Here is a 22,205-nt window from a genome sequence, read left to right on the forward strand (position 1 = left end):
TTAATGGTCAGGGGGGTGAGTGATGTAGTTATTTACACAAAGTAGTCAGTTAAGTGCATTCAACCAAGTGTCAAGCTGTTGCTGTTTGCCGTTCAGGAACATGAGGGTATTCACAGTGAAACTGTTTGTTACTCTGTTGCCATTTATATTTTCTTCCCATTAATCCCAGTTTTCCTTGGGCTCATTAATTTGCTATGTTGTTTATGTAGGAAGGACCTCTACTTGGTTACAGAGTTCCTGAAAACTGGGCCTATGGGCCTGCTTCTATGCTTGGGTGCAAACTCCAGGCTGCTAAGCAGCTCAGCCAAAGGCTCGGTGCATCCATAAACCACAGTTCCACCTCACTGCCTTCCAGGAGGCAGGTCGGGGAGGAAAGTGCCAGAACCTGCAGGTGGGCAGAGGAGAGGTGAAGCTTCTCCAGGGAAGGGGAGGATAGCACAAGTCTAGAAAGGCACGCTTGGATGCCTGGGTCCTCAGCTCCAGAACATTCCTGCTTCTCAAGGCAGCACTGGTCCCTGGACCTAACTAGCAGCTGCCTGAGCAGAGATTTGGGGAGGTGGCCAAAGGGGCTGAGTCTGTGACTGTACCAGCTGGCACTGAAGGAAACTCCCCAAGGCGTATATCCAACAAAAATTCAGACTTTGAGGCTCATATGCAACAAAAATTCAGCCTTCCTATCAAACCACTAGGCAAAGCCCCCCGTCTATGCCCAAACACTCCTGGGCTCTCCACGGCCCTTTACGCTTCCTGTTCACCTTGCAGATGGCTCTTTCTCATCCACATCAAAATATTTTGGTGCAAAAGAAAACACTGCACCGAGTTATCCACCTTACTATATAAAGGGTTTGTACAGATCGATAAAAACACAAAGGCCCTAAAAGCAATATAGGCAAAGAACATGAACAATAATTCATCAGAGAATAAATATAATGGGCGAAATGATGAACAAATGCCCAACTCCCTTGTTTAACTCAATGGCAGATCCATCCATCAGATCAACAGACATTAAAATAGAAACAAACATTGTATGATTCCTTTTACGTGAAATCTCCAGAATAGGCACATCCACAGAGTTCAAAAGCAAATGAGTAGGTGCCAGGGGCTGAAGGACGAGGGGCACTGGAGTGACAAGCTCCTTTGGGATGATGAAAACATTCTCGAATTAAAGGCAATAGTTGTACAACACTGTGAATATAACTAAAAAACACTGAAAATGGTGAGAAAGGTGAATTTTATCTTAAAAATAAAAATGGAAGGCCAACAGGTGACACCGGCTAATATATGGTGAGTGGCATTTTCTTTTTTCTTTCTTTCTTTCTTCCTTTTTTTTTTGTTTTTCTGTTTAGACAGACTCTTTCTGTGTTGCTCAGTCTGGAGTGCAGTGGCATGATCTCGGCTCACTGAAACCTCTGCCTCCTGGGTTCAAGCAATTCTCCTGCCTCAGCCTTCCCAGTTTTGCCAGTTAGCCAGGCTGGTCTCAAACTCCTGACCTCAAGTGATCCGCCTGCCTCGCCCTCCCATAGTTTGCCATTATGGCAAACTATGCAGTCATTACAGGCATGAGCCACGGCACCGGGCCGGTGAGAGGCATTTTCATGTGTGATGGAAGGATGAGTTGGTGTGGTCCTCCTGGAAAGCAGTCTGATCGCTCCCACCCTCCGACACACTGATTTCACTTCTGGGAATGGATCCTATGGAAATTGTGAGCAGTGCAAGCACAGACTTATGTACAAAGAGTTTCACTGCAGTATTGCTGAAAATTCAGGGGAAGGGGTGGGGAGAGACTTAACTGTTCAACAGTAGGGAAACGAGTAAATACGTTACGGTAAACTATACCACCATTAAAATGATGATTAATAAGAAATTGTAATATTATGGGAAATGTGTATGACACGATGTTAACAGAAGAAAAGATTCAGAAATGTGTAAAGTATAATCCTAATTATGAAAAAGTGGGCACGTGCACACACCACACCCTCCAACAAACTGTGTGATCCTGGACAAGCTACCAACCCCCCTGTGACTCAATTTCCTTATTTATAAAAAGAGGATAATCAGTCCTTACATCATGTGGTTGTTGAAAGATTAGATGATCTATTTGGGGATTTAGAACACTGGCAGACACAGCTGAAGGGCTCAAAACATATTAACTCTTATCTGACTGAAAATGACAGATAATTGTCACTTTCTTCTTTCAGCTTTCCTTGACTTTCTAAATTTCCAACAAGGAGGAGGTTTAACCAGAATGACATGTTTTTGGTTTTTTCACATGGGAAAGAAGATTGTGGGGCTTGGGAGGCAGGAATCCAGTCTCCATCAGGCCCCACCACCCTGTCAGGATGAACCCGGGGGCATGAGGCAGTGCTGCTGTGTAACAAGCATGCCACCGGCTGGAGAGAGGCCTCTCTGGGACCAGGCAGAGAGCAGTGCTTTTCTGCCCAGGCTTACTTAACATTTGCATCTCAGCTGACTCACATCGCTGCTGAAGGGTGTAGGCAAAGGCTGTGGCAAAGAGAGAAGCCTGATAATGCTTCTCCTTTGGGGGTTTGCTTCTCTAACGAAAAGATACATGGTGTCTACTTCCAGCTCATTTCACAGGATTACCTCATTCTACCCCCACTACAACCATGGGAGGTGGGCAGCACCAGGAAACCGGAGCCAACAGAGCTTGAGGGCACAGCTGGAGTTCAGCCCAGGTGTCCTCAAAGTGGCAGCTGTGGGAGGAGGGCGCAGTGGCCTCTGGAAAGTTCTCTGTAGCTATTAGGTTGGTATAGAAGTACCTGCGGTTTTTGCCATTACTTTTTTTTTTTTTTTTGGAGACGGAGTCTCGCTCTGTCACCCAGGCTGGAGTGCAATGGTGAGATTTTGGCTCACTGCAACCTCCGCCTCCTGGATTCAAGCCATTATCTCTGCCTCAACCTCCTGCATAGCTGGGATTACAAGCGAACACCACCACACCCGGCTAAGTGTTGTATTTTTTTAGTAGAGACAGGGTTTCACCATGTTGGCCAGGCTGGTCTCGAACTCCTGACCTCATGTGATCTGCCCACCTTAGCCTCCCAAAGTGCCGGGATTACAGGCATAAGCCACCACACCCAGACCTCTAGTTTTATATAAATATACTATCCAGAAAATTAAGTGGCCTTCCTGCTTCTTCCAGAATTTCTCTTGCAGGCACAGCCATGTCTTAGAGACACCCTGGGGAGGAAAGTAAACTTTGGCCCTGAGCAGAACTTCTATTTCTGTTTTGGATTTTTAAGGGCTAAAAAGGATACCAAAAATGCCTGCCTTGGGTTAAACAGGGTCCCCCAAAAAGATATGTTTCACATCCTAACCCTAGTAACCTATGGATGTGAACTTATTTGGGAAAAGACTTTGCAGCTGGAATCTTGTGAATCTCAATGCAGAATCATCCTGGATTACCCAGATGCACCCTAGATCCAAAGTCAGGTGTCCTTAAAAGAAAAGTCACAAGCCGGGTACAGTGGCTCACACTTGTAATCCCAGCTTTAGGTGGATGGACCAGCCTAGCCAACATGGCGAAACCCCCTCTCTACTAAAAATACAAAAATTAGCTGGGTGTGGCGGTGCACGCCCGTAGTCCCAGCTACTAGGGAAGCTTAGGCAGGAGAATCGCTTGAACTCGGGAGGTTTAAGTTGCAGTGAGCTGAGATTTCACCACTGCACTCCAGCCTGGGCAACAGAGCAAGACTCTGTCTCAAAAAAATAAAATAAAATAAAATAAAGTCACAGACACAGAGGAGTGAGCCAAGTGAAGATAAAGACAGACTGGAGCGATGCAGCCATGAGCGAAGGAACGCCTGGGGCCACCAGGAGCCAGAAGAGGCAGGAAGGATCCTTCTCTAGAGCCTTCGGAGAAGAGCAGCTCTGCTGATACCTTGATTTCAGCCTTTTGGCCTCCACAACAGTGAGAGAAGGAATTTTTGTTATTTTAAGCCACCCAGTTTGTGTTGATTTGTCACAACAGCCCTAGGAAACAAATCCTCCACCCTAATGGGAAAAAAAGTAGTCAATGGAATCGCTGTGCCCTCATGGTTCTTGTCCCTCCCGCAGGAGTGGGGGGAGCTCAGAGTGAATGTAGTTGGTGACACTGAAACCAAGCCACCTACTCCTTTGGGGACTGGGTCTCCAGCACACTTGCATTTCTGCAATGCAACCATGACTCCGGCTTTCCCTCAGAGCAGCTGGTCAGTCCCTCCACCCCAACAGTGGCAGGGGGGGTGTGTGGAGGTGTGAGCCCTCACCTTCGCTCTCCAAGTCCCAGACTGTTCGAGGGCACAGCACAGTTCTGTGCTCTCGAGGCACGTGCCTCTCCCATCTCCCAACTGCTCTTGCTACTTCAGAGCCCTCTCCACTCTGCTCTTCACAGCTGCCTGTTCGAGTTTCCTGGATATCTCATTCTAGAATTGACACAGCATACCTGGTTTGCACAAGAAAACTTTCTAGCTCCCATATTAGTGACACCGACTGAGAAGTTCCATCCAAACACTAAGTAGTTGCTTCTCTACCAAGCTTGGTCTCCAGAATGACAGGGATGGCTATGAGATCATGATTTGGTCTTTAACAAAAGACAGAAAAGGGTGGTTCACACCTCCAAGTCTCCGCATGCATCAAGGAGCAAGGAAGAAGCCATCTGTGCCTGCCCAGCCATAAGTCCTGGTTGTCACGGGTTTCTGTCCGTAGAGACTTGGGGAGGGAAGAGCAACAGCGACACCCTGGGAGTATCGAGTCCCCGGGTCCCAGTCCACACTGAACCCAGCACACCACGCATCTATGGACCCAGCAGCTCATGGGCCTGCCGTCCACTTTCCACTTGACACTGGCAACCTGTCCTCTAACATCCCTGAGCCAACAGAAGGCGGAGCAAGAACAGAGGACACGCCATCTGGGCCACACTGCAGAAGACTCAGCTCCTCTAACTGTCTGCACCCCATTACAAAGCACCCCTGACCGGCCATGGGCATGGCAGGACTGGACAGCAGGAGGATGAGGCATTCCACTCCATCCAAATTGATCTTTGCCTCAGTTTGGATTCTAAAAGTGTATGGCTGGGTGCGGTAGTTCACGCCTGTAATCCCAGCACTTTGGGAGGCGGAGACAGATGGATCACCTGAGGTCAGGAGTTCTAGATCAGCCTGGCCAACATGGTGAAACCCCATCTCTACTAAAAATACAAAGATTAGCCAGGTGTGGTGGCACGCACCTGTAATCCCAGCTACTTGGGAGGCTGAAGCAGGAGAATTGCTTGAACCCGGAAGGTGGAGGTTGCAGTGCACTCCAGTCTGGGTGACAGAGCAAGACTTTGTCTCAAAAAAAAATTTTTTTTAATTTTAAAAAAGTAAAAGTGTCACTTCTTTTTTCCAAGACGGAGTTTCGCTCTGTTGCCCAGGCTAGAGTGCAGTGGCACGATCTCAGCTTACTGCAAACTCCGCCTCCCAGGTTCACGCCATTCTCCTGCCTCAGCCTTCTGAGTAGCTGGGACTACAGGCACCCGCCACCATGCCTGGCTTATATTTTGTATTTTTAGTAGAGATGGGGTTTCACCGTGTTAGCCAGGATGGTCTCGATCTCCTGACCTTGTGATTCGCCCATCTAGGCCTCCCAAAGTGCTGGGATTACAGGCTTGAGCCACTGTACCCGGCCAAAGCATCACTTCTTCAAACATTTCAGTGACTAGAGCATCCCCCCTACATCCAGATGTTCCCAAACCACCTCCAATGGCAAATCAAATCGGTGTTTGTTCACCCTTGTTAACAAATCTTGTTTGTCCCAAGATGACCTCTCCCATCGTGGAACGGTGGCCTTCCTGGGCTTCCCCTAGCCGGCAGGTGTATAGCAGTCGGAGACAGGGCTCTGCTTGGGTTCAGCTCCCAGCTCCGCCACCTCCCAGCTGTATGAAGGTGGGCAAGTGGCTTAACCTATCTGAACCTCAGCGTCCTCACTGGTAAAATGAGGATCGTGACCATGAGACCCTCCCTTATTGGGCTGGTAATGTGTTTAGTCACTTAAACTAGTGTCCCGCAGCAGTAAGAGCTCCATAACCAGCAGTTCGTCCACTGTTGTTGCTGTTATTCGCAAATGGTGTCCAGATCACAGAGTTTAGGTTCCACATCCACAATCTAGAATCCAGGCAACTTCCTGCTCCTACAGCTGCTAGAGTCTAGCTGAAAGGGTGCACACGGCTGCTTGAAAACCGACAACAGGCAGCCGTACTTAATCATGGGGTGGAGGAAGCCACACGTGAGGCTTGACATTCACGTGTGTATCCTGGATGATAACTGCACCAACAAAAGGGACATGTCCCCCCCAGCTCTGTCCTCAGTGTCTCCTCCCTGACCAGCTACCTCCCGTGGCTGGGGTGGGTGTGCTACTCACGGAGGTGGTGTGCGTAGCGGAGGTGGAACACATCGCAGCCATGCACGTGATGGTATAGGGTCTTCTCGATCAGGTCCTGCGGCTCGTACCCCGTCACCTCGGTCACCCTGCGGGGGCACGGCGGCTCAGTGAGTTACACCACTCTGCAGACTGCCTTTCATTTAAACTAATATTGGTTTTGCCAACTAATCAAGTGCTAAAAGGCTCAGGGGGGAAATGTTGATTTTGGAAACTGAGAATGATCTTTTTTACAAGAAGCAAGTCTTTGAACTCTAGCCCGGTACAGGATGTAGCACTATTCATGAACGGGAATGTTCTTCTGAAACCACCGGCTAAGAGAATGTTTGGAATGGCTTAAAATTGTAGCCTTTTTCGAAGTTCGGCTTATCAGGGAATGCTTACGAGTGAACTTTGATACCGATATTGCAAGAAAGCTGCTACGGTGAGAAAGAACCCACTTTTGGAGGGCTTTGGGGGGACGGTCCTGTGCGAATGTTTTTTATAAATTGTGGTAAAATATACATAATATAAAATTCACCATGGTAACCACTTCTAGCGTACAATTCAGTGGTATTTGGTGCACTCACAATGTTGTGTAACAGGCATCACTGCCCCTTTCCAGAGCTTTCCATGACCCCCAAACAGACATTCAGTCCCTATTAAACACCAGCTCCCCACTGCCCCCTGCCCAGCCCCCAGTAGCCACCCTTCTACTTTCTGTCTCTAAGAATTTGTCTCTTGGAGAAAGTTCATGTCCGTGGGATGGCACACCATGTGGCCTTTTGTGTGCGGCTTCTTTCACTCAGCATGATGTTTCCAAGCCTATCCATGCTGCGGCATGTGTCTGAACTTCATTCCTTCTTAGGACTGCATAAGTTTCTGTTTCATGTAGACATCACATTTAGTTCCTCCATCCCTCTCTCTGTGGACATTTGTTTGCACATCTTGGCTACTGCGGGCACGAGTGTTTAAACCTCCGTTGCATGCTAGACACTGTTGATTGGCACAGATGGTCTCAGGATGCTGCCGTTGGGTGATTCTCACTATTGGGAATTATGGAATAACTGGAGACCTTTAAGGCTCCTGTGAGGGGAGGATTGGCTCAGACCCCCCAGAAGACAGGAAAATGACCTAAGATATTGTGACTAAAAGGAAAGCCTTAAGCTCTCTAGAGAAATGGAAGCATTTTCCCGGGGCTTACGTGACACAACCCCTCTGTGTTCTCATCGAGCCCCAGGCATATTAATTTCCCACTTCGGCTCTTTGAAGAAAAGTGGCTCTCAGTACCCAAGACCACATCATCACCCGCATGGGGATCGCTCTGGCCGTAGGTGGAAGCTGCACGTGGCAACGATGGTTTCCCAGGCTTTGAGCAATGGGGCCGGGCACCACGTCCTCGAAGGGGGTGGTCCTCAACATCCTGGTGACGGATTTTCAAGAACAGATGAAAGAGAGGGATGAAGGGATTCCAAGGCAGGTGAGGGTATGGTGCAGAGTCAGTCCTGGAGACCGGGTGAGGCTGGGGAAAGAGGGAGGGCCAGGGCTGGGGGCCCTCCCTGCTAGGATAGGAGACGTTAGCTGTAAATTAAGCTGGGAAACTTGACCTCACTTTCATTCTTTAACCCGCTTCCCTTTCTCTTAAGATCTGCTCAAGCTTTGGGTCGTAAATCTCGGAGAGCCTCATGTTTCCCTGGAATCATTCCCTGTTTGGTGTACTCATTTCCATGGTGTCCTACTAGGGTAGGAAGGACACAGGGCTTGCAGTGGCGGGGAAGGGGGCCTTTCAGAGCCCAAAGTCATTCAGGGATCAGGGGACTTGTCTAAGGGCCACCTAGAACTTCAAGCCCCATCAGAATTTAACTCTGTGTGGCAGGAAAACTGAGCCATCTGGCTTCCCCCAAAAAGAAAACCAGGCATCTCTACCATGTGGGGATGAAAGAGGCTTCCCAGACCCTTTGGATGCAAAGTTACAGAACAACGGCCCCAAACGTGTAAATGAATCAGAAGCACATATATTAAGTTTCTCATCAAAGTACACACTGGCTTTAAAAATTAAAGGGAAACGGAGGGGTTTGGCAGGGTGCCCTCCCAGTTTTTTCCAAGCCTCTGGTGTCTGAAGACCTGTCAGAGGGATCTGCCAAACCCCAAACATCGCTGTGTTCACCCATCCTTAGCAAAAGCATCAGCTCCAGTTTCAAAGAGAAATACCACAAAACCCCGACGAGCCCAATTTCAGGTTACGGCGAGTTCAGTTGTGTCTGGGATTGAGCGGGGTGTGGTGCCAGACAGACCCACGACCACCCTCACTCCTACGACTTGGGGCCGCAAGACCTCAGGCCAAGCCCTCGCCTGGCCCCTGGGGTTTGGACCCAGAAGGGACATCTCCCACCCTGCTTGACCACTCTGCTGTCCTCCCAGGACTGGGCCAGCCCAAGCCCCAACCCCTTGGTGACAGACCAACCATGGTGACTGGGAAGGCCTCTGTGGCACTCTTCTGACCCCTTGCAGCCCCTCCTATGTGACTGTAGCTCAGAAAAGGCCTCAAGGCTTTGCTAGAAGCTTCCTGATATGACAGGAACAACCAGAGATCTGGGAGAGGCAGGACGTCTCCTTCAAGACCACCAGCCTTCTTTTCTCTTCACTCCAGGGGTGCAGCCCCCACACCCTGAGGCGCGGGAGCCCCCACTGCTACTGCAAAGCCCCATCCAGGCCCTGTCCAGGCCCCCTTCAGGCACAACCTCCTCTACCTTCGGCTGCCTTTCCAGGCAGTGTGGACTGAACGGCTGGGAAAGCCCTCAGGTCTCTCCTCTGGGGAGACCACTTCTTTCCCGTTCTCGAGAATTCATCAGTCTCAGGGGTTTCCTAGAAGGACCAGAGGAAAACTAGGAGACGAAACAACGGAGAAACCAGTCGGGTCCTCCCAGATGTCTCCGATAATGACCTTGGGCAGTTGATGTCCTTCCAGCCGCCTCTCAGAAGTGGCTCCCAAGTCAGAAAAGAGGGAGCAGAGGGGTCCACTCCAGCTGGGGCAGCTCGGCTGCCTTCTGTCCCTGCAGGGAGTCCCTCTGCATGGCAAGAAAATGGCATTTGTCGCTCTTGGCCATCCCCAGTGGTGCTGGCAGCTTTCCCCAAAGAGCACTGCTTCCTCTCTGCTTGGAGTTTCTGGGAAGATGCTGGTGACCCTGACATGCTCATCCTTGTCATTCCCCTGCCTCTGAGTGGTCCTGAAGGGTGTTGACAAGGAGCCAAACCGACTCCTATCTTTATCTCTCGCCCCTAACCAGGAAGATTCGTTTTTTCTCTATAGAGCATCAATAAATGGTTAAAATGATCCATTTTATACGGTGTGTATTTTACCACAACTTTAAAAAGTGAAAGAGAAAAGAAAGCAGTAAATTCTGGCTTCCGGACATACAGAAAGCAAAATGTATCTCTCTTTGCCCGGCCAAAGCCTCATCGCACACACACCCCACATCAGGAGTGGGGTCTCTGATGACTTATTCCTGCCTGCACAGCCGAGGAACCTACCTGCCAAGAGCTAAAGTGGCCTTGCAGGTAAGAGACGCTTCACTGTTTTCAATGCTTCAGTCTATTATCTAATTTCATCTTTCCTAGCAGTGAGTGGGCAGGCCGCGCTGCTATTTCACAAATAAGAACACGGAAGAGGCCTGACCAGCGCGTGGCCTCAAGACTTGGGAGGGGTTTGATGGTTCCACAGCGTGGACACGTGTCCAAGCATCACACTGTACCCCACAAACACCGCAAAACCCTGAAAACCAAACGCAGTTAGCATGTGGCACTTAAAAAATCAATTTAATTTTAGGCTGGGCGCAGTGGTTCACGCCTGAAATCCCAGCACTTTGGGAGGCTGAGGCGGGTGGATCACGAGGTCAGGCGATCGAGACCATCCTGGCTAACATGGTGAAACCCCATCTCTACTAAAAATACAAAAAATTAGCCCGGTGTGGAGGCGGGCGCCTGTAGTCCCAGCTACTCGGGAGGCTGAGGCAGGAGAATGGCGTGAGTCTGGGAGGCGGAGCTTGCAGTGAGCTGAGATCATGCCACTGCACTCCAGCCTGGGCGACAGAGTGAGACTCCGTCTCAACAACAACAACAACAACAACAACAAATTAATTAAAATTAAAATTAACTTCAATTTTAAAAATCTTGGACTTTAACTGCAGACCCAGTTAAAAAACTGGGACTGCAGCCGGCTCTCGGGAAGAGTGAAGGCCACTCCAGCACGGGTCTGGAGAGCAGGTCCTCCCCAAGGCCAGGGGAAATGACGTCATCCAATCCCCTCCGCCCAGCCCAGATGTAGACAGGGCACCCAGGAGCGGTGGGCAGGGCATGCCCCAGGGAAGGCAGCCTCTCTGCTCCCAGCCTCAGCCCTGTGGTGGCTTCACACCAGCCTGAGTGCCAAGGCCCCCCTCACACACACTCAGGGTGGAAACCTTCCGTTTGTTCTAACGTCCTCCTTGGACACAGGAGGCAGAGTCTGACACCACGGCCTTCAAAAAAGCCCAACCTGTGCTCACAGCACATGTTTTCATTTCAAATTCTAGTGATTCAAATAAGTAAATACAATAAAACAAGTAATCAATAAGTAAATAAAATAAGTAATCAATAAATAAGTAAATCAATAAGTAAATAAAATAAGTAAATCAATAAGTAAATAAAATAAGTAAATCAATACGTAAATAAAATAAAACAAGTCCTTGAGTCCTAAGGCTGACATATGTTCTTTCAGTTCATAAATTGGTTTTGCTTAATCCACATTCCTATTATGACTTATTCCTCATTATGATTTGGCCAAGATGGCAGCTTTCAGGGGCCCATTCCTACCACCGGTGTCTTCCAAAAGGCCACAGCCACAGTGGCAGGTGCCGAACTCACCTGGAATCCAGGAATATCAGCTTCAGGTCGAGGCTGGCCCTGAACATGAACATGTTACTATACAGCTTGATCTCAGTGATGGCACTGGGCGGCAGCGACTGGCCCACGGCCACCAGCCCCACAATCTGGTAGCAGGAGTCGTACAGGGACATGTCCAGCATATACTGCCTGATCTTCAAGTAGCCACTGCAGTGGATGACCTGGGAGTGGAGAGGGCAGGGTCAGCCACTGGCCGCCCAGGGTTGGGCTGGTGCCCACTCCTCCTGGCTCATTTTCTCAAACGTGCTGAAATTCTCCCAGCCCAGCCTCTCCTCCGCTGTGCAGCCCAATGTGCTGACAGGCACCAGTTCATTGCTTAGGAGAAGTGGAGAGTTGTGCTTCTTAGGAAACAACATAATAGCTGGATGCGGTGGCTCATTCTTGTCATCTCCGCACTTCGGGAGGCCGAGGTCGGGGGATCGCTTGACTCCAGGAGTTCGAGACCAGCCTTGGTGACATGGCGAAACCCCGTCTCTACAAAAAATACAAAAATTATCCGGGCATGGTGGTGCATGCCTATAGTCTCCAGCTACTTGGGAGGCTGAGGAGGGAGGATCCCTTGAGCCCTGGAGGCGGGGGATGCAGTGAGCCGAGATTGTGCCACTGCACTCCAGCCTGGGTAACAAAACAAACACACAAGACAACAAAAAATATCATAATAAGATATAAGGGTTGTCTTATCCAATTGACTGTACTGTAAGTAACTACAAATTAGGGCTCTGTAATATGTGATGGAGATATACCTTATGAGCTCACTGCCAAGCTGTGAGTAGGTAACACAACAAAGGTGTCTGGGGGAAGCCAACCATTTGTTCCACAGTGCTCGCATCAGTGACTGTGCTGCTTACCACCTTCTGATGGGATTGAACTTGGCATCTGTATCACTCGACATGCTGTATCACTCCAGTAAATACACAATTCTGTCAGTAGAATTTTTTTTTTTTTTAGACAAGGTCTCACTGTCGCTCAGGCTGGGGTACAGTGGTGCAATCAGGCTCACTGCAGCCTTGACCTCCCAGGCTCAAGTGATCCTCCCACCTTAGCCTCCTGAGTAGCTGGGACCACAGGTATGTGCTACCATGCCTGGCTAATTTAAAAAAATTTTTTTTTTGTAGAGACAAGGTCTCATTATGTTGCCCAGACTGGTCTCGAACTCCTGGGCTCAAGCAATCCTCCCACTTTAGCCTTCCAAAGTACTGGAATTACAGGCATGAATCACTGTGCCCTGCTCCAGTACAATTTTTTGAAGTCTTCATTTTTAATGTACTTTTATTTCCTTTATCTATAATTCAAGATTTTATCCCCTCATAATAGTAAGCCAGAGTGGCCCTATAGAAGCCCTTCTAATTGCTATAGCCAAAAGCCATACAGACAAAAATGCAGTATTTCAGTGTCAAACAGAAACATCTGTAGAGCCTCGAGCCTCACTACTGGAAGAATTTATTCAAGCTGCAGTCTGTGAAATCTTGACAGGATCATTGTCATCACGACAGCAGTGAAGAGTCTTAGCCCCTAAGTTCTCTGTTCCAAAACCCTTCCTGCAGGATTTCTGAATGCATTCATCGTCTTTAGGGCTGAAACAAATCTTAAAATCCTTCTAGTCTATTCTTTCATTGTATTAATGAGGAAACCAAGAACAAGATGGTGTTGTGTATCACTTAAGATTGGGCAGTGGACAGTTAATAAGTGGCAGAAAAAAAGTCAAGACCCAAATCCCATCCAGCCGTGGTGGCTCCTGTCTGTAATCCCGAAACTTTGGGAGGCCAAGGCAGGAGGACTGACTGAGGCTAGGGACTCAAGACCAGCCTGGAAATACAGCAAGACCCTATCTCCACAAAAAATTTTAAAAAATAGCTGGGTGTGGTGGTGTGCGCCTGTGGCCCCAGCTACTCAGAAGGCTGAAGTGGGAGGATCATTTAAGCCCAGGAGTTTGAGGCTCCAGTAAGCTGTGATTGCACCACTGCACTCCAGCCTGGGTGACAGAGCAAGACCCTGTCCCTTAACAAAAAGACCCAAGTCCTCTGAAGAATGTCTGTTGGCTCCTGGGGCCCCACCGTGGCCCAAAGAGGCTTAGCATCTGGGACAAGGAGGAAGAAACATATCCCCCAAACTGTAACAGCACAGTGAGATACAGGTCAAAGGAGGAGCTCAGAGTGGGGTCCAAGAGGGGAGCTGGGGCGGGGCCTTCCAGAAAGAGAAGACAAAAGCACAAAAATGCCCTTTCCTCTCACCCCATCCTCCTCCCTCCTTTTCTAGGGAGAAAATCCTCCTGGAAGAAAGTTACTAGCAGCCTCCAGCTCATACTGATGGGTTATGATGTCTGTCCTCTGAGGTGGGAGAGATGGCAGTGAAGATGCCTGGGAGGAGGGTGAGGAGCCCAGAGAGGGGACAAAAGGGTTGGCGGGGGGCACTCAGCACAGACTTCCCCGACCCACCTTTCCCTGGGGAGCAGCTGACTCTCGTGCCCTGAGACGCGACCTACTCCTCCATTCTGGAATTAACCAGAACAAGCAGTGGTGTCTGGCAGAGAAGTGGAGCCAGGGAGGAGCATGGGCTGGGCTCAGAGTCCCAGCTCCGCCACCGAGCCCCTTCTGCCATCCCTCCTGTGGTCCTTGACTACAAAACCTGGCTGGTGCTGCTCATTCCAAAGGGCAGCTGAGATGCTTGAGGGAGCGGCCCAGATGTGGTGCTGCAGATGAAAGCTCTGCCTCGTGCCTTGGAAAGGGCTCTAGCATTACTGTGGTGCACCCGTCATAGGTGGTAGGGAACTTGGTGGAGCATCCCGAGAGGAAGAGCAGTGTCCGTGCTCTGGATACCACTCCCGGCTGCACCGTGCCCAGGATGGGCCTCAATAAACTCCAGAGGCGGCAGCTCCAGTGGGACTGGTCCACATGCAAAGCGCCAAGGTATTAATAAAATCTGCCCTAAGCCACGCTGATTCCAGGTCTTATGCGATGAATTCCAGCCAGCCTGGAACATCCTCCTAAAGCACCAGCTCTCACATGTGCCTCCAACAGACTGTGCTCCATGTTCCTGGAGAGTTCTATGTCAGTGGGGATGACGAGTTTGCGTTCCCGTGCCTTCCTTTCTGCAGAAGCTCTTGAAAACACACAGTGAGGACCCACGGCCAGCTCCTCCCCGCACCCATGACTCCCCGTACCTTGTATCCACTGCAGGTCAGGCCCGCGTTCCTTTTCGCCAAGACACACTTCATTCGAAGAAAGAACGACCTCTCTATCTCATACTCTGCAAGCAGGAGCAAGGTGAGGTTGGCAGCTGCCCCTCCGTGCTCCCCCCATCCTTCTTCCAACCTCACCAATGTGTTCCCAGAGCCAGATGCAGCTGCCAGAGGCCTTCTCAGTGTGCCCAGACCCTGCTTAGAGATCTTCAGCCTTGGCTGAGATCCGGGTGGGGCAGTGGAGACACCAGCCCAGTCCTGGTGTGGCTTCCTCGGCTCTAAAGGAAGGCAGCCAAACGAGGCCACACCTGAGGCCCCTGATGGGCCCTGCAGAGCTCCACCTGCAGTTGCCCGCTCCTGGGAGCTGTGGGCTCTGGGAAGGCCCAGAAGCCTCTGACTTCCCTCAGGGTAGCAGGACTTAAGTACGTGTGACCCAGGCTCGGCAGATCCATGCTTTCACCCTCATTTCTAGCCCCGGAAGGACCACTCCATCATCTCTGTCTCTCCAGGGCTCTGCCCTTCCTACTCACTCGCTTTGCTTTTGCAGGCCTCACACGCAAATCTCTGACCTCGCTATTGTCAATGCAAATGTGTCCTCTAAGGAAACACCCTCTGCTTCAGGAAGGGACACCAGCGCTCTGAGACACAAATAGAGAAGGACCTCTGAGGGAGGGTAAGGTCACCCCACTCTAAATAAACAGCCCTTTGGTGGAGGTTAATACATGAATTTTTAAAGGGAGGTTACCACTAGGAATGGAAGCAAGGTCTTCTACCCTCCCTGAGGTCACTGCCCTGTGGAAGCTCAGGAATCACCTCAGAGGGCACCCCCCACCTCCCCTAGTTGGAGAGGCTGCCATATTTTACCCACAATTCCCCCTGCAGTTGGTGTCTGTGGGCAAAAAGCTCCCCTCTAACATGGCTGCCTGCCCCAGCCATTTCCAGATAAGCACGGAGGGTGGAAAGCTCAGGTCTAATAGACATCAACCAGTCATTAACTACCAAGTTCTGGCGAGAGCCCATTTCTCACAGGTTTATCATAAAACAGTGGGGGTCATTTCAGACACAGAAAGTCAGCAAGGGAGCAGCTGGGGAGAAAATGGAGCAGCTGGGGAGAAAACCAAGCACTTGGGGATCTCAACCCCTGCACCCCTCGGCTGGCTGTGGAAATGAGTCAGGTGCGGCCTCAACGCTTTCAGCCCGTGTTGCTTCAGACTCGAAGGCCACAGAAAGGTCTCATGATATTCCCAAGACTCATTTGCTCTCATTTATAATCCCTCTTTGGGAGGTTATGACCCAGGCAGGGTAAAATGAAACCAGGGGTAGCGGGAGAAACACAGTCCCACACAGTTAATATACTGTGCAATTTTCAGGCCAGGCACGGTGGCTCACGCTTGTGAATCCCAGCACTTTGGGAGGCTGAGGTGGGCGGATCACTGAGCTTCGAGACCAGCCCGGCCAACATGGCAAAACCCTGTCTCTAATAAAAAGCCAGGCCTGGTGGCAGGCACCTGTAATCCCAGCCACTTGGGAGGCTGAGGCAGGAGAATCGCTTGAACCCGGGAGGCGGAGGTTGCAGTGAGCCGAGATCAGGCCACTGCACTCCATGCCTGGGTAATAAGAATGAAACTCTGACTCTAAAAAACAAAACAAAACAAAACAAAAAACCATACTATGCAATTTTCAAAAACAACATCAGCCCTGTGTTCTGCAATTCTCTGACACCTGTTGTCTTTGTCCAGCTTTAAACAACCCCACAGTGAAAGAATTTGATTCAGGGGCGATGTTCTAGCCTAGCCCTGATTTTGTTAGAAATTCCCTCTTCAGAGCCATGATTCATGTTGATGTATGCAGACATAACATATCCAAGAATCAGACCTTAGCTACAACTAGGTGCCCCATCTCATTTCAGAAACGAACATGCCAGGCTCTCTCCTTGGTAAGGAATAATTAGACTCCAGTAACTATTTCTGGAGCTGGAACTTGGGGGCCACAGAACTGTCTGCAGGGGATTTTACAACTGTGTGTGCTATTTTGTATTCTCTCTTCCCAGCCCGAGAATGACTGCCCTCCCAGAAGCCAGCAATAAGAATGCAACTCCTTTATTTCCTGCAGCCAACTACTCCATTCTCATCATCCTTAAAGCCTCTTCTTTTGCATTTTGTTCCACTGGGGTATTTTGGCCAAGTTGGGTACTATAGTCCAAAGCACACACAAGACCCATTTGTCAAGAGGCCTGTTGGCCTCACTCGATGGTTGGAGGGAGTTAAAAGGCCAGGGCCCCTGGAAGAAGTCCTTCTGTGTCTTCCTAGCACTCATCGCAATTGAAATTTAAGGAGTCATTTGTGTAATGACCAGGGCTTCTTAATGATTTGTGCCGCAGCACAAAACCTACAGATGCCTACTTGGAGTAACTTTTTTAAATACATAAAATAAAATATATAAGATTACCAAAAAAGCAATTGTATTGGAAAATAATTATCGAAATATTTCAACACAGTGATATGGATATAAATGTGCTGCTTTATTAATACATAAATAAGAAGATTCAGTAGCAGGTCTCAGAACTCCTGAAATTTGAAGTAGGCGTGTGGGCATAAGCAATACGTTTAAACCTGCAAAACTTGACCGGGCGCGGTGGCTCAAGCCTGTAATCCCAGCACTTTGGGAGGCCGAGATGGGCGGATCACGAGGTCAGGAGATCGAGACCATCCTGGCTAACACGGTGAAACCCCGTCTCTACTAAAAAAAATACAAAAAACTAGCCGGGCAAGGTGGCAGGCACCTGTAGTCCCAGCTACTCAGGAGGCTGAGGCAGGAGAATGGCGTGAACCTGGGAGGCGGAGCTTGCAGTGAGCTGAGATCTGGCCACTGCACTCCAGCCTGGGCGACAGAGCCAGACTCCGTCTAAAAAAAAAAAAAAAAAACCCTGCAAAACTTTAATATGATATGGAAAATATCTGTGATTTCTGTTGTTGGCAAAACCACAGGTACTAGTGATCCCAAGATGGTTTATTGTCTATAATCAGAAGCAAAGGAAATGCCAAATTTCAACTGGAGGAAACACATATGTAGTTTTCCCCATGAAATGTCATGGATCAACCCCGACCCCCGAGTTTTAGGCCTGGCATCTTGGTTAAGGAGAAGCTTGGTCTAGCCCCGTGATGCTGTAACCCAACTCTGAACCAACAGCAAATGAGGGGAGCAGGCTTGCAACACTTTCCTCTTCTGCCTAGCACTCAACACAGTTTCTGGCCAACAGTAGCAGTGTGATGAATATTGGCTTAAAAGACACAGGTATAAATGCAAATCCCCACATGGTGGGTGCTGTGTGTGTATTGGAGAGACCTGGGCTGGGCAGTCCTAGTCATGCCCAGCCACTTGGCAGATGTGGGAAGCAAAGCCCTGAGTTCCATTTAGGAACATCGCCTTGCTTTTAGTCTGGTTTTTTTCCTCCGGATGGAATACCTTGGAGCAGGTGGTGGTGCAGCGGCTGGTGGGCCGTGAGGACAGCGGTCATCTCGTCGTGGTCGGAAGGATGGATGTATTCATAAATACTGTTGCCCGTGAGCTCCACCTGCCGTGGAAGGGAAGGGTCAGAAATGCCACCACTCCTCTGGGATTGGCGCAGGGGGAGGGGCAAGGTGTGTCACAGGTGCGCACCCTGCCAGGAACAGAACTTTGATCTCTGCTGACAACCCACGCCTTTGCCAAATGCAGAAACAGTTTTCTTTTCTCAACAGAGCTCAGAGCTCTGAACTGTCTCCCACACTGTCTAAAACGGCCAGGGCACTGAGGCTTGAGCTTGGAGCCAAGAGAACCCTTAGCAGGAAGGACCTGAAAGCAAAGGGTGGAAAAGGTGGGTGCCAGAGGTGGGCGGCGCTGCTGGCCTGGGCAGCATCCTTTATACAGAAGAGGGCTTGAAACGGACCCAGGCCAGGGTACCTGTCCTTCCCTTGCTGGTGATCTGAGGGGACTGGCCGGCCAGGAGGCCAGCTGTCCTGTCCACACTGCGCTCCCTGTGGGAGTCTTGTCCACTCTGAGGCCAACCAGCTAGCCACGGTGGGGGCCCCAGTGCGCCCGAGGAGGATACGAACTCAGACAAAGGCCCTTTCTTCGTCGGCTCTGAGCTGTGCCCTCAGGCGCTGCCAGGCCTCTCTCACATTGCCAGCAATGTTTCTCTGGCCCTCCCAGTCCGCAATGACGGTGCTAATTCTGTGGCTCCCGCCCAGGGGCGTGGCTGGGGCTGTGCGTGACCTGCGAGAGGGCCTAGGCCTGGGCCTGCTCCAGAGAGCCTCGTTATGTGGGGATTATATCCTGGGGTTGCTGCCTCAACAGTCCGACGCCACCGCTTTCCAGACACAGCCCACAGAGGACAGCATGTCCATGTCACTTTGCAGGAATGATGGCCCCGGGAAAATACCCATCATAGTTACAATTTTTACACAGAGGTCCCTGGAGGCCTGAATTCTCGAACTTGAGAAACTTTCAGATGTTCTCCCAAACATAAGTACCAGGAAAGGATATGATACAGAGTCTCAACACCTGGGCCTCCACCCACCTTAAGATGGACAGTGGCACAGAATGTTCTAGAAATGACTAGCAGAGCAGCCTTCTGAGCAGTGGTGGGTGGATCCTATTTTTAGAGCTATAATCAATAGTGCTGAGGGTGGCTGACAAGGAAAGTGAGTCGGTGTACCCCAGCATTGTTCAGTGGAGGCCCAGGGGCAGTGGTAGGACTTCCTCCACCGCCAAGAGGAGCCCCAGTGCCCAGCCTGAGAAGAAACTGAAAGCACTGGGAAACCGTCCTTGGGTGGCGAAGGATCTTGGGTGGGTCTGGAGAATTCCTTCTCGACCCTGCCCTAAGGAGAGAGGGTAACTTAAGATAACAAAAGGAGGCTCGTGATGCGTCTTGTCCCGAGTCACCCCCTTGTTATTTTTAGTGTCTTGCTGGAGGTGTCGCCGGGAGCCTGTGGCTCTCCATCAGAGGACAGACAACATGATTATCTGCAAAGCGGCCGTCCTGACGGTGCCACCTCACGCAACAGGACAACCCAGCCAGCTGCTTAGTGAAGTTCTCCTGGGAGCTGCCGTTCCAGATTAGCATCTAGGCCATCAGCTTTAACTTGGGACCAAGGGGTAGTAGAGTGGTGAAGTGATCTGTCGCAGTCCTCTGAACCAGTTCTTCCAATTTGTTAAGATGAGCGAGTTGCCTTCTTATTCAGAATAAATTACACTTCTGGCCTGCTAAGTCATCTTGTCCCTAAAATGGCTCTCACAGTTCTATTTTTCACATTATTCATGGAATGTTTCCTTCCAATATTATGCAAACAGAGCAACAGAGAGAATCCTATTAGAGGAATCCTCCCTACCCTTTACTTAACACCCACTTCCCAAGCCTGGCACTTTCTCAATAGATCTCCCAGACGGACATTTGCCTCCCTGAAAAATTATTACAGGATTTCATTTAAGAAAAATAATAAAAACTGAACATTCTTCTTTCAAGTCATTCCTGTTAATCCTTAAAAAGTTTAAATAAACTAGCAACATGTAAGTCAACCATTTGGGACAGGACCATTTCCTTTTTCCTCAGGGTGGCAATGAATATGCCCTGGGAAGGCCTGTCCAGGTGCGGAGTGACAGAGGCTAAAAAATAAGAGAGCTGTCTTAAGAAAATATATATTGACACTTTGGGAGGCCGAGACAGGCGGATCACCTGAGGTCAGGAGTTCAAGACCAGCCTGGCCAACATGGCAAAATCATGTCGTACCAAAAATACAAAAATTAGCCAGGCATGGTGGCATGCAGCTGTGCTCCCAGCTACACGGGAGGCTGAGGCAGGAGAATCGTTTGAACCCGGGAGGCAGAGTTTGCAGTGAGCCGACATCGCGCCACTGCACTCCAGCCTAGGCGACAGAGCAAGACTCCGTCTCAAAAAAAAAAAAAAAAAGAAAAGAAAAGATATATCAACTCACAATTTCAACAGTTTATTTAAAAAATGAAAAAATAACAAAATAAAGAAATGTTATATTGGCCTATCATTTCTCTCTTCCCCATGTTTTTAGGGAAAAAGAATAATTCTGGTTTGCTCAAAGTTCTTTTCTAGAAAAAAGTAACTGATGTGTTTTCGGGAAACATCTTCATATCCTTGCAGAAAGACCTTCCATCTGTGCTTATTAAGGGTTAGATTTGCGTTTTAATCCCAGAGTAGCTTCTTGTGTTTTCAGTGTTCCCATTCTCATCACATGTGTTTGAAGAATGAGAAGGGTGAGGTTGCACAGATGAAAGGCTTGGTTTTCGGAAGGCCCGGGTCTGTGACAAAATGAACATGAAAACTCCAGAGCTGTCTAGGAAGTGAAACAGCCTTCAAATAACGGAAATGTCTTTAAATAACAAATTTTGGAATGATAAAACAGTCCTGACCTTAACTCAAAATTATGGTTGACATGGTGTTTCCTGTATTTACGTATCTATCTGTGCTTTTGAACATTGAAAGAAATGTGACTACTTCACATAAAAAAAAAAAAGAAAAAAGAAAAAAAATTATGGTTGTCACTATAAAACTCCCTGGGTCTCATACATCAGCCTTATTAAAACAGACCTTCCATGTGATATTTTAGTATTTGTAAAACCCCGCTAACTACAAAATGGATAGCTTTCCTAGTAAGAGCTTTTTTATGTCTTGCTGAATAGCTTTTCTTCCTGCCAAGAAAACTACACATGATAAATACAGCACTAAATGCACATATTCTGTGGGGAAGGGCAGAATCGCTTGGCACTCTGAAAATGCACGTTACTCTGGGTGTTTTGCTGAGTATGGTAAATTAAGCATTTTAAAAATAAAATGGTTTGGGTTTCAGGGTTCAAGTTATGTCGACAAACATAATATGTTGTCTTTTGTCTTCATTTCAAAAGTGAAAGGATTAGGTCTTGTACCTCCACACATCGTCGATATATTTATGGTTGTTTCTGGCCACAATCTCAAATAAGACATTCTTTTATGTGTCTCATAAACAGCTATTTCATACATACCTATATTTATCTGAACATGCATACTAGTTACCTAGATGCGATATAACTGTATGCAATGTGAGTGAGGACACTTAACTCAAGGATACTTGAAAATGTATACAGCAGCTACAAGGGGCATTTTTTCCCTCCTCCCTAAATAAAAGTAAAATAATTGCATTAACCAAAAAAGCACATGGAACTAAATCATTTAGTAAACAAGCGTGGAAAAAGATTGCTGTCCCGACTCTACCTCATCCGCGTAGATAGAAACTTGTCTAGATGTTTTGTGTGTGGACATGTGTGTGAGTGTGTCCACCAAAGGGAATTGCAGGCTAAAGCCTGCCTCTCTATTGCCTGACGCTTGGACCCTGGGCTGAGGAGACACCTGGCATTTTATGGTTGTCTCTGTCATTGTTTTAGTACCAAAGTTTGTCAGCAACAATCACTTGTTGACAAGTGGAAACAAACACACACAAAAAACTAAAAAGCTCTGCCATACGAAGTAGATTTATTTCAACACTTGTTCAAGTAAGGCTTAATAAAAGACTTGGAATGGAGATGGGCTTATAACCCATAAAGAATCATTTCTATACCCTCAAATAGAGAATTTGGATAGTTACTTAGTAGAGGTTAGACCAAAAACAAAACAAAAAATACCACTTTGCAGGGAATTTCCACACAATTATAG

General features: G+C 48.8%; 1 protein-coding gene across 1 annotated transcript in view; it reads right to left on the minus strand.

Moving 5' to 3' along the window:
* Positions 1–22,205, minus strand: part of SIM2 (SIM bHLH transcription factor 2) — a 48,401-nt gene that overhangs the window by 9,364 nt on the left and 16,832 nt on the right. The window contains exons 4-7 of the mRNA XM_025380090.1: positions 17,975–18,083; positions 14,492–14,577; positions 11,293–11,492; positions 6,397–6,503 (exon numbers count right to left, since the gene is read on the minus strand). Coding sequence (XP_025235875.1) covers positions 6,397–6,503; positions 11,293–11,492; positions 14,492–14,577; positions 17,975–18,083 — 502 coding nt within the window. The remainder of the gene's footprint in view (positions 1–6,396; positions 6,504–11,292; positions 11,493–14,491; positions 14,578–17,974; positions 18,084–22,205) is intronic.

The sequence above is a fragment of the Theropithecus gelada genome, chromosome 3 (genome assembly GCF_003255815.1).
Source record: "Theropithecus gelada isolate Dixy chromosome 3, Tgel_1.0, whole genome shotgun sequence".
Classification (NCBI taxonomy): domain Eukaryota; kingdom Metazoa; phylum Chordata; class Mammalia; order Primates; family Cercopithecidae; genus Theropithecus; species Theropithecus gelada.